This window comes from Ornithorhynchus anatinus, chromosome 15, assembly GCF_004115215.2.
Source record: "Ornithorhynchus anatinus isolate Pmale09 chromosome 15, mOrnAna1.pri.v4, whole genome shotgun sequence".
Taxonomy (NCBI): domain Eukaryota; kingdom Metazoa; phylum Chordata; class Mammalia; order Monotremata; family Ornithorhynchidae; genus Ornithorhynchus; species Ornithorhynchus anatinus.
In genome coordinates, this window is record NC_041742.1 from 2,614,813 (window position 1) to 2,626,788 (window position 11,976).

Genomic DNA, 11,976 nt, shown 5'->3' on the forward strand with positions numbered 1-11,976 from the left:
TTCCCTCCCGCTCAGATAGTGTGGGGCAGGGACTGTATCTGACCTGATTATCTTGCATCTACCCCAGTGCTTCGCTCAAAGTAAGCACTTAATATACCCCCTAATTAGTAATGGTAGTTATACTAAGAAGTGATAGTGGCAGGAGTCGGATGACTGTAGTAATAATTACAGGAGAAGTAATAATAAAATGACAGTATTTGTTAAGCGCTTACAATGTGCCAAGCACTGTTCTAAGCGGTGGGGTAGATACAAGAGAAGCAGCGTGGCTCAGTGGAAAGGGCCCGGGCTTGGGAGTCAGAGGTCATGGGTTCGAACCCTGGCTCCACCATTTGCCAGCTGTGTGACTTTGGGCAAGTCACTTCACTTCTCTGTGCCTCAGTTACCTCTTCTGCAAAATGGGGATTAAAAACCGTGAGCCCCACGTGGGGCTACTTCATTGCCTCGCACCCCCCCAGCGCTTAGAACGGTGCTTTGCACATAGTAAGCGCTTAATAAATACCACCATTTATTTTTTTATTTTACAAGGTAAGGAGGTTGTCCCATGTGGGGCTCCCAGTCTCCAACCCCATTTTACAGACGAGGGAACTGAGGCCCAGAGAAGTGAAGCGACTTGCCCCGTGTCACACAGCTGACAAGCGGCAGAGCCGGGGATTAGAACCCAGGACCTCTGACTGCCAAGCCCGGGGTCTTTCCACTGAGCCCCCCTCCTCCTCAGTAATGGCAGGAGTGGTCAGGGTAGCTGAAGGAATAGCAGTGATACTGGCAGTAGGAACCGTGTCAGGAGTGGGAATGGAAGTACGTATTTCCTCTAATACGGCCCTCTCAGCCACACACGAGAGATCATAGGTGAATTCACCATCAGGGGTGTCTTCTTGGAATGCCGCCGCCGACTAAATCTATATATACTTGTGTGTGTGATTGAGTGGTAATCGTAACGATAGTAATGAAAATAGTAATAATAGCTTCGGCGAGTATCGCAGCAGCAATAGAAACAGGAATACTAGCATACTATCGATAGCAGTATTAGGGTCAGGATCCGATGGAGCAGTGACAAAGCACTCTTTTCACCCACATGCAGGGCCTGGATGCAGTTATTGATTGGTGACCGACTGGTCTTTTCGGCCACTCGACCCTCCCTCCTCCCAGAGATAGGCTTTCTCCATCAACAGCACCACCTTCAATCCCAGAGCACAGCCCCGAGACAAGGTGAGTCTGGCAGTCCGACGTGGCTTTAAGGGTCAGTTCTGAATAAGGTGGGACGTGGGATTTCACAGTGGATCAGGAGACAAAAAACAATGAACTGGGCTGCATTAATACTGGGAACTTCCAACTTCCTTTAAGGCCAAGTGAGATTGCGTTTCTGCCCCCTACATTAAGAAGCCCCTGTTGACTTGATGGTCTTCTATCTCTTCCAGTGTTGCTTCCCCGGAGATAGAAATGGTCTCCTACCTCTACTGGTTACAGCAGGAGTGTGGTAGGAAGAGGAGGAGAAAAATATTTACCAAGTGCCTGCTAGGTGCAATGCACTATTCTAAGAGAACGCCAAGGGCGAAAGCAAGTACTCTTGGAGTAAGAAAAATCGTTCCTGCGCCTCGCTTCTTACATGAGGCTCCTTCAGCCCCTCTCCCCATCACCCGGGCACAAAACCAAATAGTGTGAATCAAACATTTATTTTAACTTTGGGGTGCTCACTCTCCTCTTTCGACCTGGGGTGGCCTAGACGGTGGGGCGTCCGCCCCGGGTCTCCCAGTGTCCCGGGTGAGAACTGTCACAGCCGCGAGTCAAGGAGAGGAGACTGTGGGACTTTGCAGGTGCAGATGGAGGGATGGATGAGGTCGGGGTGGGGGCTTCTGGCCTCAGATTCACTTTTCCTCGCTGCCCTGAAACGGAAGGGGTGAGGGAGAGGGTTAAATGAGGCCGCCGGCAGCATCCCGTCCGCCCCCCCCCCCCCCCCGACCCAACGCGCATACACGCACACGTATACAAACACACACGTACACCCAAAGACACATACAAATACACACAGACACACACGGACTCAAACTGAACCCCCCTTTCCCTCTGCTTCCCCTCCCTACCCCCTCCCCCGCACCCTCTGCTCTTCCCCCTTCCCCTCCCCTCGGCGCTGTGCTCATTTGTATATATTATTTATTAGCCTATTTATTTTGTTAATAAGGTGTACATCTCCTTGATTCTATTTATCTGGATGATGTTGTCTCGTTTTTTGTTTAGCTCTCTTTTGCTTTGCTTTCCTTCTCCCCCGTTGAGACTGGGAGCCCGTCCCTGGGCAGGGACGGTCCCCATCTGTGGGCGAAGTGTACATTCCAGGCGCTTAGTCCGGTGCTCTGCACAGCGTGAGGGCTCGATTCATTCACTCAGTGGTATTTATTGAGCGCTTACACTGTGCGGAGCACTGGACTGAGCGCTTTTAAATGCGACTAAACATCCCGCCCCGTCCCCCTGCAGTGAGGCGCAAGCGCCAGCAGAGGGCGCGCCGCGCTCGGCAGGGGAGGGATGGGAAAAGGCAGGAATGGGAAAAGGCAGGAATGGGAAGGGAAGGGATTGGGAAGGGGAGGGAAACGGGACGCGCCCCCGCGGCTCCGCCACTCAGGGAGCAGAAAAGGGGCGACAGCAAAGGCGGCGTCGAGCGCAATCCCCACCCCCCCACTCCCTTTCCCCATCCCACCCCCCTCCCCCATCCCAGCCCCTGTTGGCCCCAGGCCAGGCCGGAGCGCTTCCGAGGAATGACATCACACAGCTGGAGCTCGGAGGAATCGATCCTGCCCACCAGGTAGCTCCGGCCTTAGAGATAGCACATTATATAATGTAGAGATGATATAGATGGTCCAAAAGAAAAAAAAAAAAAAAAAGCCGGGCAGGAGTAGGAGCGCGCACAGAGCGGCCAAGAGAGACCCTGCCCCTCGCCTAAGGACCGGCCTCTCTAAATCGAAGCCCGTTTGGCGACCCTGGGCGAAGCGTCCGGTGCTTAAGAACCCCCTCCCGCTCGGAGTCCTCCGTCGTTCCCCCAGCAATGCCCCCCGACCCCCTCCCCAATTGCCCTGGCCTCGCTGCAGGGGGGGAGGGGCCGGGGCAGGGGGCTGGTGGAGGTTTGGGGGGGTGGGGGGCTGGTGGGAGGTGGGGGCCGGGGGGGGGGGGTCCTGAGTGGAAACCTGCCAAGCGCCGTCGCAGCCACCTCTTCTGAGTTCCGGGGCATCTGCCACCCGGCCCGGGCATCTGCCACCCGGTCGGGGCATCTCCCACCCGCGGGGGGCTTCGAGGCCGAGGCCTCCTTCGGCGATTGCAGTTTGCGGGGAATGTGCAAAAAGCTGTGGCTTGGGGGGTGGAGAGTCAGGGTGGGTGGGTGGGGGGGAGGGGGAGAGGGAGGGGTGGTGGTGTTTGGTGGGGGGGGGGAGAAGGGGGAGGGGGGAGCGAGGAGGGGGGAGAGAGAGAGAGTCGGTGGTTTCCATGGTGATGGAGCTGAAAGTGCAGGAAATTTAAAGGCTTGGATCGTGCAACGCAGACAAACTGGTGCCAACGTGCGAGACCGCCGCCGTCGCCGCCGCCGCCGCCGCCGCCGCCGCCGCCGTCTCCCCCGCTGCAGCCGGCCCTGCCGTTCTCGCCGCCGGGAGCCGCAGGATCCGAATCCGGAGCCCGCTCTCCGCCGAGACCACCGGGGCGGGGTGGGGGTGGGGGGGAAGGAGGAGGAGGAGGAGGAGGAGGAGGAGAGGCAGCCCCGGGACAGCTGCGCGGGCCCGGGAGCACCGAGAAGGGCTCGGCCCCATTTAAGAGGGAGAGAGAGGGGAACGAGGAGGAGGACGAGCGGCAGCTGCAGAAGCTGCAGAAGGTGCAGCAGCTGCAGCAGCTGCGGCTGCCCCCGACACCCGCGGCGACCACCGCAGCGGAGCAGGAGCGAGCAGCCAGCTCCGGCCGGCCAGCGGCAGCCAAGGTCCAGCGGCAGCGAAGGTCCAGCGGCAGCCAAGGGTCCAGCGGCAGCAAAGGGTCCAGCGGCAGCAAAGGGTCCAGCGGCGAGGAGTCGCACCCTCGCAGCACGCTTCGCGGTGCCTCGCAGCCGCCCCGACCCCCTGGAATATACGTCGCCCGGCCCCCTCCCCCTCCCCGCCCCGTCGAGCGGCCAACTTTTCCGGGGAGGGGGCCGGGGAGGGGGAGAGCCTGTCGGCTTCATGCTGGTCGCCTCCACCTCCCCGCCGCCTCGGTGAAGCCAAGGGGGACCCCGGGGGGTGGGGGGGACGCCCGGGTGGGCGAGGATGGAGCGGGGCCCCGGCCTGGGGGTGACCCTGTGGGCCTTGCTGGCCCTGCTGGGGCTGCGGGCCGGTCCCGGGGGGTGTCAGCACTACCTGCACATCCGCCCGGCCCCCAGCGACAACCTGCCCCTGGTGGACCTCATCGAGCACCCGGACCCCGTCTTTGACCCCAAGGAGAAGGACCTCAACGAGACGCTGCTGCGCTCGCTGCTGGGCGCTCACTACGACCCGGGCTTCATGGCCTCGACGCCCCCGGAGGACCGGCCGGCCGGGGGAGGAGGGGCGGCCGCAGGAGGAGGTGCAGGAGGAGGTGGTGGAGAGGACTTGACCGAGCTGGACCAGCTGCTGCGCCAGCGGCCGTCGGGGGTCATGCCCAGCGAGATCAAAGGCCTGGAGTTCTCCGACGGGCCGCCCTCCGGCAAGAAACACCGGCTGAGCAAGAAGCTGCGGAGGAAACTGCAGCTGTGGCTGTGGTCGCAGACCTTCTGTCCGGTCCTCTACTCGTGGAACGACCTGGGCAGCCGCTTCTGGCCCCGCTACGTCAAAGTGGGCAGCTGCTTCAGCCGAAGGTCGTGCTCCTTCCCCGAGGGCATGGTCTGCAAGCCGTCCAAGTCCGTGCACCTCACTGTGCTCAGGTGGCGATGCCAACGCCGGGGGGGCCAGCGCTGCGCCTGGATCCCCATCCAGTACCCCATCATATCGGAGTGCAAATGCTCCTGCTAAGGGCGCCTCGCCCCCTTCCACGCCCACCCAGTCCGCCCCCTCCCCACCCCCCCAAAAGCCCAACTCCGTCCCCTCTCCCCGCCGCAGGACATAACTTTAGGGTTCATGTTATGCACTGTACCTGTAGGAATGTATATGTGTGCGTGCGTGTGTGTGTATATATATGGTCCCAGTTTTACTTATTAAAAGGTCAGTATTATACGTTTAAAAAAAGTTACCGGCTTCTACTGTATTTTTAAAAAAACAAAAGAGGAAAAAAAAAAGAAGAAGAAGAAGAAGAAGAAGAAAGAAGGAGAGAGAAAGGCGTGTTCTTCTGTCCGTCCCTAACGTTACCTGCTATTTATATTCCAGAACACTTCGCCCGGCGAAGCAGGAAAAAAAAAAATATTTTTTTTTTAAAGTACAAAGAGGAGAGGAAAAAAAAAACTTTGTAGAAGGACTTTAAAAAGAAGAAGATGATGATGATGATGATGATGATGATGAAGAAGCTATTTTCCATTCTTCGGAAAGTGTACCGGTCTCCTGGGCTCGGAGGAGCCGTAGAGTTCGATGTTATTTTAGTTATTGTAAATATAGAGAACAAATGGAATGACTAATCGTTGTAAATTAAGAGTATCTGCTATTTATTCTTTATAATATCCCTTGTAGTAAAGGAGAGAAAGAGAGAGAGACGGCAGAACTGAAGTAAACCACTAAAATCTGATTGAGCGCCTCGTCGTGCCGTCTATTTTGTTCTTTGCAGGGGGGCGCGGGATCCCCTTCCCCCTCCCCCTGCTTTTCGGAGGTGCTGAAACTTGTGGGGGGAAAGGGGGGGGGGGGGCTTCGCCGAGTTCCTCTTCCTCCAGGACCCCCCACCTCGGGTTGGCTGGCCAAGGGTTTTTCCACCTACTCATGAATTTCTCATCGGGCCGGGTTTCTCCCGGCCAGGGGGTGGTTAGTGGCCGATGGCTACTCTCTCCAAACTCCCAGCTCTAATTGGAGCCCCAACTCGGGGTCTCCTGCAGAGCCGGACCCTCGGCCGCCCACCACCCTCCCCCTCCTCCCCTCCCCCCGCCGCCCAAGGTCAGAACTGGGGGTGGGGGGTCGCCCCCGGGGCCTGGCGGCCGGACGGGCCCTTTACAATGGGGACACGTGTCTTTCACACCTAGGCCGGGGGCGGGGCGCCGCTGCAATCCGAGCCCCGGGCCTGGAAGGGGGAGAGGGGAGGGGGCAGCCCGAGGGAGGGGAGGGGTCTCTGCGCCCACCCGGACTCCATCGCCGCCCCCCGACCAGCCCCGATTAACCCTTTGCATGCCGACCAAGCTGACGCAGAGGGGGGCGGGGGAGGGTAGATTCCCCTGGGAGGGGGAAGGAAGGACTGGTCCCAGAAAGCCCCCCTCATCCCCCCAGCCCGTACCCGGTCCCGTCCACCTCAGAGGCCTTGGGTTCTAATCCCGGCTCCGCCACCGGTCAGCCGTGTGACTGTGGGCAAGTCGCTTCGCCCCTCGGTGCCTCAGTGACCTCATCTGGAAAATGGGGGTGAAGAGTTGTGAGCCCCACGGGGGACGACCTCGTTACTTTGTATCTACCCCAGCGATGAGAACAGTGCTTGGCACATAGTAAGCGCTGAGCAAATACCACCCTCCTCATCATTATTATTATGACGGTCATCCTCCGGCCGGGGCCTTCCGTCTGGTCTGGTCCTTTCAGCCCCGACAGTAGGACCGGGCTGAGGGGAGGCCAAGATAGTTCTCTAATTATTATATCTCACCCCCGGTAGGGTGGACAGAATGGAGGGGAGGGGGCTGTAAAGCCTGAGTCCCGCCTGGGCAGCGGGACCCTTGGACGGGGGCGAGGGCTCCTTTTTCCCCCATCGATCGAACACGGTTATGTATTGAGTGCTCACTGTGTGAGAGCACTGCACTCCAAGGAGCCGCTCGCCCCTGAGGGTCCAGAACACCTGTCCCCTTTTCCCCTGGCACTTCTGTCTCTCTGAACCCCTTGTCCCCCACCCCCATCTCCTTGCTTCCTCTGTCCCTCTGGACCCCCTACCCCCCATCCCGTTGCCCCCCTGGATCCCCTGTCCCGTAGACTCCCACCGGGTCTGGCCTGGGCTTCCGACCCATCGTGGTCATCCCGGAGCTGCACGTGTCCGCTTCCCGACCTCGAAGAAGGTCGCCAGCAGCCCAGGCCCCTGGCCCTGCAAGTGGGGGCGACTCCTCGGACCTGCCGGGTGAGGCAAGCGCTCCCTGGATTGGTTTTAATAATAATAATAACAACCATAACGGTGACATTTGTTAAGCGCTTACTCTGTGCCAGGCACTGTACTAAACGCTGAGGAGGATACAAGCAAATTGGGTTAGACCCAGGCCCTGTCCCACGTGGGGCTCACGGCATCCATCCCCATTTTACAGATAAGGGAACTGAGGTCCAGAGAGGTGAAGTGACTGGCCCAAGGTCACGCAGCAGACAAGTGGCAGAGCTGGGGTTAGAACTCATGACCTTCTGACTCCCAGGCCTGTGCTCTCTGCTACACGATGCTGCTTTCGGATCCCAGAGGGGACCCCGGGTTGCCCCTCTCTCCCCCGGCCCCTCCATCTCCCCCACCCCCAACCCCTGCCCCCCGCCCGGCCCATTGCCCTCCCCCCACCCCCCCCCAGCCCCTCGCCCCCGCTCGGGGGACGTATAGGAGATTCATTAAACGCGGGGAGAGGAATAGCGGCCTTCATTCCCCCAAAGACGGCACCCTGCCCCCGAGACTCTGAGGCTTCATTGTAAAAGGATTAAAAGTTAAAGACCTTCATCTTATGATTCTTTCATTTAATCTTCGTGGCGCCTGGGAGACATACTGGATGGATGATGGATTTTAAAATATTCCTAATGTCGGCTACCTTAAGACTCCAGGCAGGGCAAACAAACGTAATTTATTTCCAGAAGAAAGGGGATATTGAGATGTTTAAGTTTATGACCCACCACCCCCATGTATATTTGTTAGGATCTGACGAATACCCAAATAACATTAAAATCAGCCATTCATCACATATGAATTTATGCAAAACCTTCTGTGCCCGGGGCCAATATTTTTTTAGACAGAGTTTCACTTTGCAAGAGCGGGGGGCTGGGGCGGGGGAAGGGGTTGTCTTAAAAAAAAAAAAAAAGTCGAAAGCAAGAATTTTCATGCCTGCTAAACACGCGAATTATACTCAGTCTGCTCTGGATTCTTCACGAAGGCTGAGGGATGGGAGTTGTCATTCAATTACGGTGAGACGTGCCCCCCCCCAATGCAACACACACCCTACCCCCGCCCCTATCCACTGGGAGACACCGCCTCTGCCGCCTTGGCCCCTCCCACTCCTCCTCCTCCTCTTCCTCCTCCTTTCTCCTCCTCCTTCTCCTCCCCTTCCTTCTTCTTTTCTTACTTATCATCCTTCCCCTGGTCCTTCTCCTCCTCATTCCTCCTCCTCCTCTCGCTCCTCCTCCTCTTCATCTCGCTCCTCTTTTCTTCATCCTCCTCTCATCCTCCTTTTTCTCTTCCTTCCCCTCCTCCTCCACCTTCTCCCCTGCCTCCTCCTCTTTGCCTTCAGCTGGTAGGAGAACAGGTGTTCACAGTCTGACATCATCCCAGTGGGATTTTAAAGCGCTTGAATGGTAGCAGTGATAATAGTAATAGTAATACAAGCAGTATAATTAATAACAGTAGTAGAGTATTATTACAATAGTAATAATAGTAATTGTGATAGCTGTTGAGCTTTTACTACTAATAATTACGATGCTATTTGCTAAGCGCTTACTATGCGCCAAGCACTGTTCTAAGCACTACTGTGTGCCAGGCACTGTACTAAGTGCTGAGGTGGATACGAGCAAGTCGGGTTAGACACAGTCCCCGTCCCACATGGGGCTCCCAGTCTTCATCCCCATTTTACAGACGATGTAACTAAGACAGGGAGAAGTTAAGAGAACTGCCCAAGGTCCCAGCAGACGAGTGGCAGAACTGGGATAAGAACCCAGGTCCTTCTGAGTCCCCGGCCTGTTCTCTATCGACTAGACTATGTTAGTAGCAGTAATACTAGTAGAAGAGTTGTAATAGGTGGAGTAGCTGTAGGAAAAATAATAATTGCTGAACTAGAAACAGCAGCAGCAGCAGCACCGTAATGCTACCCTTGGTATTTACCGAATGTCTAATTCAGTGCAGTGCGCTGGACTGAGTGCTAGGGAAAAGTCATGAAGCACGGAACTGAGAGTCGCGATCCATTTTCCAAAAAAACTGAATGCTCTCGCTCCTGGAGCCGGGCCGGAAGCGTTCGCCTGAACCATCGTACTGGAGCTTAGTTTCGCCCTCCAAGCTCCAGAGAAGTGGGCCTGGAGTGGTCCTCTACATTCGAAGAAGAGAGCCCTGACGGTGAAATTCACCCGCAAATGCGCGTCTGGCTGAAAAGGTCACTGAGGGACCCACAATCCCAGCCACTCTGCGTGTACGCTCCCAACAGTCCACTGATTGACGGTTGCCTTTTCACGTTTGCAGATTTGCTTTTTTCGCTTCCGCCTTCTCGTCTCTCATTCCTTACAGAGGTTTTGCCAAGAAAGAACCTCTCCTGTCCTGAAAGCAGTGCTTTTTGCTCCAGAGTACGTAGTGAGCAAAATAAGTGCGCCCACCAAACCGGGGATTGAAAATGGGTGGGCAGCGGACCCAATCCAGGTCATGTGGTGGACTAATTTCAAGGGGTATCGACCTCAGTGGAAGGGCCCAGGCAGAACCCATCTTTCCTCAGGCCACGGCACCCAAACGGAGCTCATTCCCAGAGCCCTGGAAGTTTGAGCTTCTCGGAGAGCTGGGGCCCTAGAGGTGGGTCCATCCCACCCGGCCTCTCCCGTTCCTGCGCTGGGAAGAGGCTGCCTGACCCTTCCTCCCCTCGTCGTTCAACTGGACCAAAAACTCCTTTTGGGAAAAAAAATGCCCAAAATGCCGATGCAACAGAGAAGGAAAACATCCTGGTTGCCGGAAGGGAACGTGTCCTTTATATGGTTCTATTGTACGCTCCCAAGTGCATAGTACAGTGCTCTACACGCAGAAAAAGCTCAATTAATATGATTGACGGATCGATCCTTTATCCGCCCTCTTAATTGTCATCATCATTATTCTAATAAACAGGTCCTTCCTTGTCGGGGAGGAATCCCCCAGAAACCCCGTCAATTGAAGGCAGAGCTCAGTTGAAGGAAATCAGTTCCTGGGTGTTGTTTAAACAAGCTAATGAACACTGATTAATTCTAAACAAAACCGGAGCAGCAGAAGCTCTTTTGATATCCTCTTCTTCAGCGAGTCCTCACGCTGCCCTCCTACCAACCCCTAGAGCAGAGCTGAGATAAACCTCAGAGCTAATTAGTATCTTACTGTGAGGAGTCCTAGGGAAAGACATAAGAAGTCATTCAGGTTTGCCTGTTGCTGCTGCAGGGTGGGGTGAGCACAAAACCAGCATTGAGTGGGAAGAGGGAGAGCCTGTACCTTCCTAGGAACAGCTAATCGGGGTGGATTATTTGAACAGGACGGCCATATAGAGGAGAAGGAGGGATCAGGGATGACCGTCCCCCCCCAAACCCCCGCTTCTCCCTGCCCTCCGGAGGGTTGGGATGGACCCCGAAGGGGTCAAAACGATAGCTCGGTGAGGGTGAACTTCCATTGTTCTAAATGGGGCAGAAACCAATGCGGGTTCTATTTTCGGTTTCAAACAACCCCCTGGCTAAATTGGGCAGCTCCCTTTGAAGAGCTCCCTCCGTCGTGCGTTCTTATTTATCCCCATGGCACCAAACAATGTCTACGCAAACCCCCAGGGCTGGCTGGGTCATCTAGGAATGGGCCTTCCCAACCTATTTTTGGCTGAAAACCGGCACACCCTACTGCTGCCCATTGACCACACACACACACACACACACACTCGCCCGTCACCAATGCTCAGATGGAGCTGAGTAGTGGGAGTCAGCCCCGGCTGGCCCACTCAAACAGATGTCGCCCAATCTCACACCCAGGCCACAGACTGCGCAGACAAAGATAATTGGAGCACACGTGCATGTGTTGACGAATGCAACCCCATGAGGTCTTAGTTGGCGGGGCCCTCAGGGTGTTTCCAACTAGCCTTCCAAACCCTTTGAACTGTGAGGGGCAGGCTGGGCCGTCCTCCCTCCCTAGGATTGGTCTGGTTTTGAGCAGCGATAATATCATCATCACCATATCATCATTACCATCGCCACCATGGCCATCGCCATCCTCATCACCCAATCATCACCCCCAACTACGCCACCAGTGTCTCCAACATCAGCACCATCATTATCACCATCCAGTCACCAACACCGGCATCACCACCACCATCATCGCCTCATCACCATCGTGATCGCCACTATCATCACCACTGTTATCACCATCTCTACCGCCGTCATCACCATCACGACCGTCATCACCACCATGATCGTTGCCACCATCCCGATCACCAGCACGATCATCACTAGCACGACCAGCGTCACCACCAGCAGCACCGGCATTCACGGTTCGACTGTGTGCAAGGTGCATCGTTTGAGAACAGAGCACTGTGTGCAGAGCACTGTACTGAGTGCCTCGTTTGGGAACCTACTACATGCAGGAGGATGCACGTAATGAAAGTAGAAGAGATGATCCTTGCACTCCAGGAGCTTACACTTGTCAGCCTAGTTTTTCTTATGGTATTCGTGAAGTGCTTATTATATGCCAGGCACTGTATTAAGTGCAAGCTAATCAGGTTGGGCACAGTCCCTGCCCCATATGGGGCTCGTAGTCTTAATCCCCATTTTACAGATGAGGTAACTGAGGCACATAGAAGTTTAGTGACTTGCCCAAGGTCACATAGCAGACAAGTGGCAGAGCTGGCATTCGAACCCATGTCCTTCTGACTCCCAACCCATGCACTCTCCATAACTACAGATTGGGCTATTTCCAACCTGATTATCTTTTATCAACCTCTGAGATGAGTCCAGTGCATAGCGGGGT

The 11,976-nt window shown here is 55.9% G+C and overlaps 1 protein-coding gene and 1 long non-coding RNA gene across 2 annotated transcripts; one reads left to right on the forward strand and one right to left on the reverse strand.

Annotated features, from left to right (window-relative positions):
* Positions 1-1,651: 1,651 nt before the first annotated feature.
* Positions 1,652-3,341, reverse strand: LOC120638859. The gene is made up of 2 exons (XR_005660867.1): positions 3,171-3,341; positions 1,652-1,880 (listed from the first exon to the last, which is right to left on the reverse strand). It is a non-coding gene; the product is annotated as an uncharacterized LOC120638859 (long non-coding RNA).
* A 363-nt stretch (positions 3,342-3,704) lies between these two features.
* Positions 3,705-5,692, forward strand: NOG (noggin). The gene has a single exon (XM_029079626.2). It carries the CDS (start codon positions 4,266-4,268, stop codon positions 4,983-4,985), a length of 720 nt encoding a protein of 239 aa, XP_028935459.1. The 5' UTR covers positions 3,705-4,265; the 3' UTR covers positions 4,986-5,692.
* The last annotated feature ends 6,284 nt before the right edge of the window (positions 5,693-11,976 follow it).

What these genes read in the sequence shown, in the direction of transcription:
- NOG (XM_029079626.2), top strand. Translation starts at nt 4,266, where the DNA reads ATGGAGCGGGGCCCCGGCCTGGGGGTGACCCTGTGGGCCTTGCTGGCC.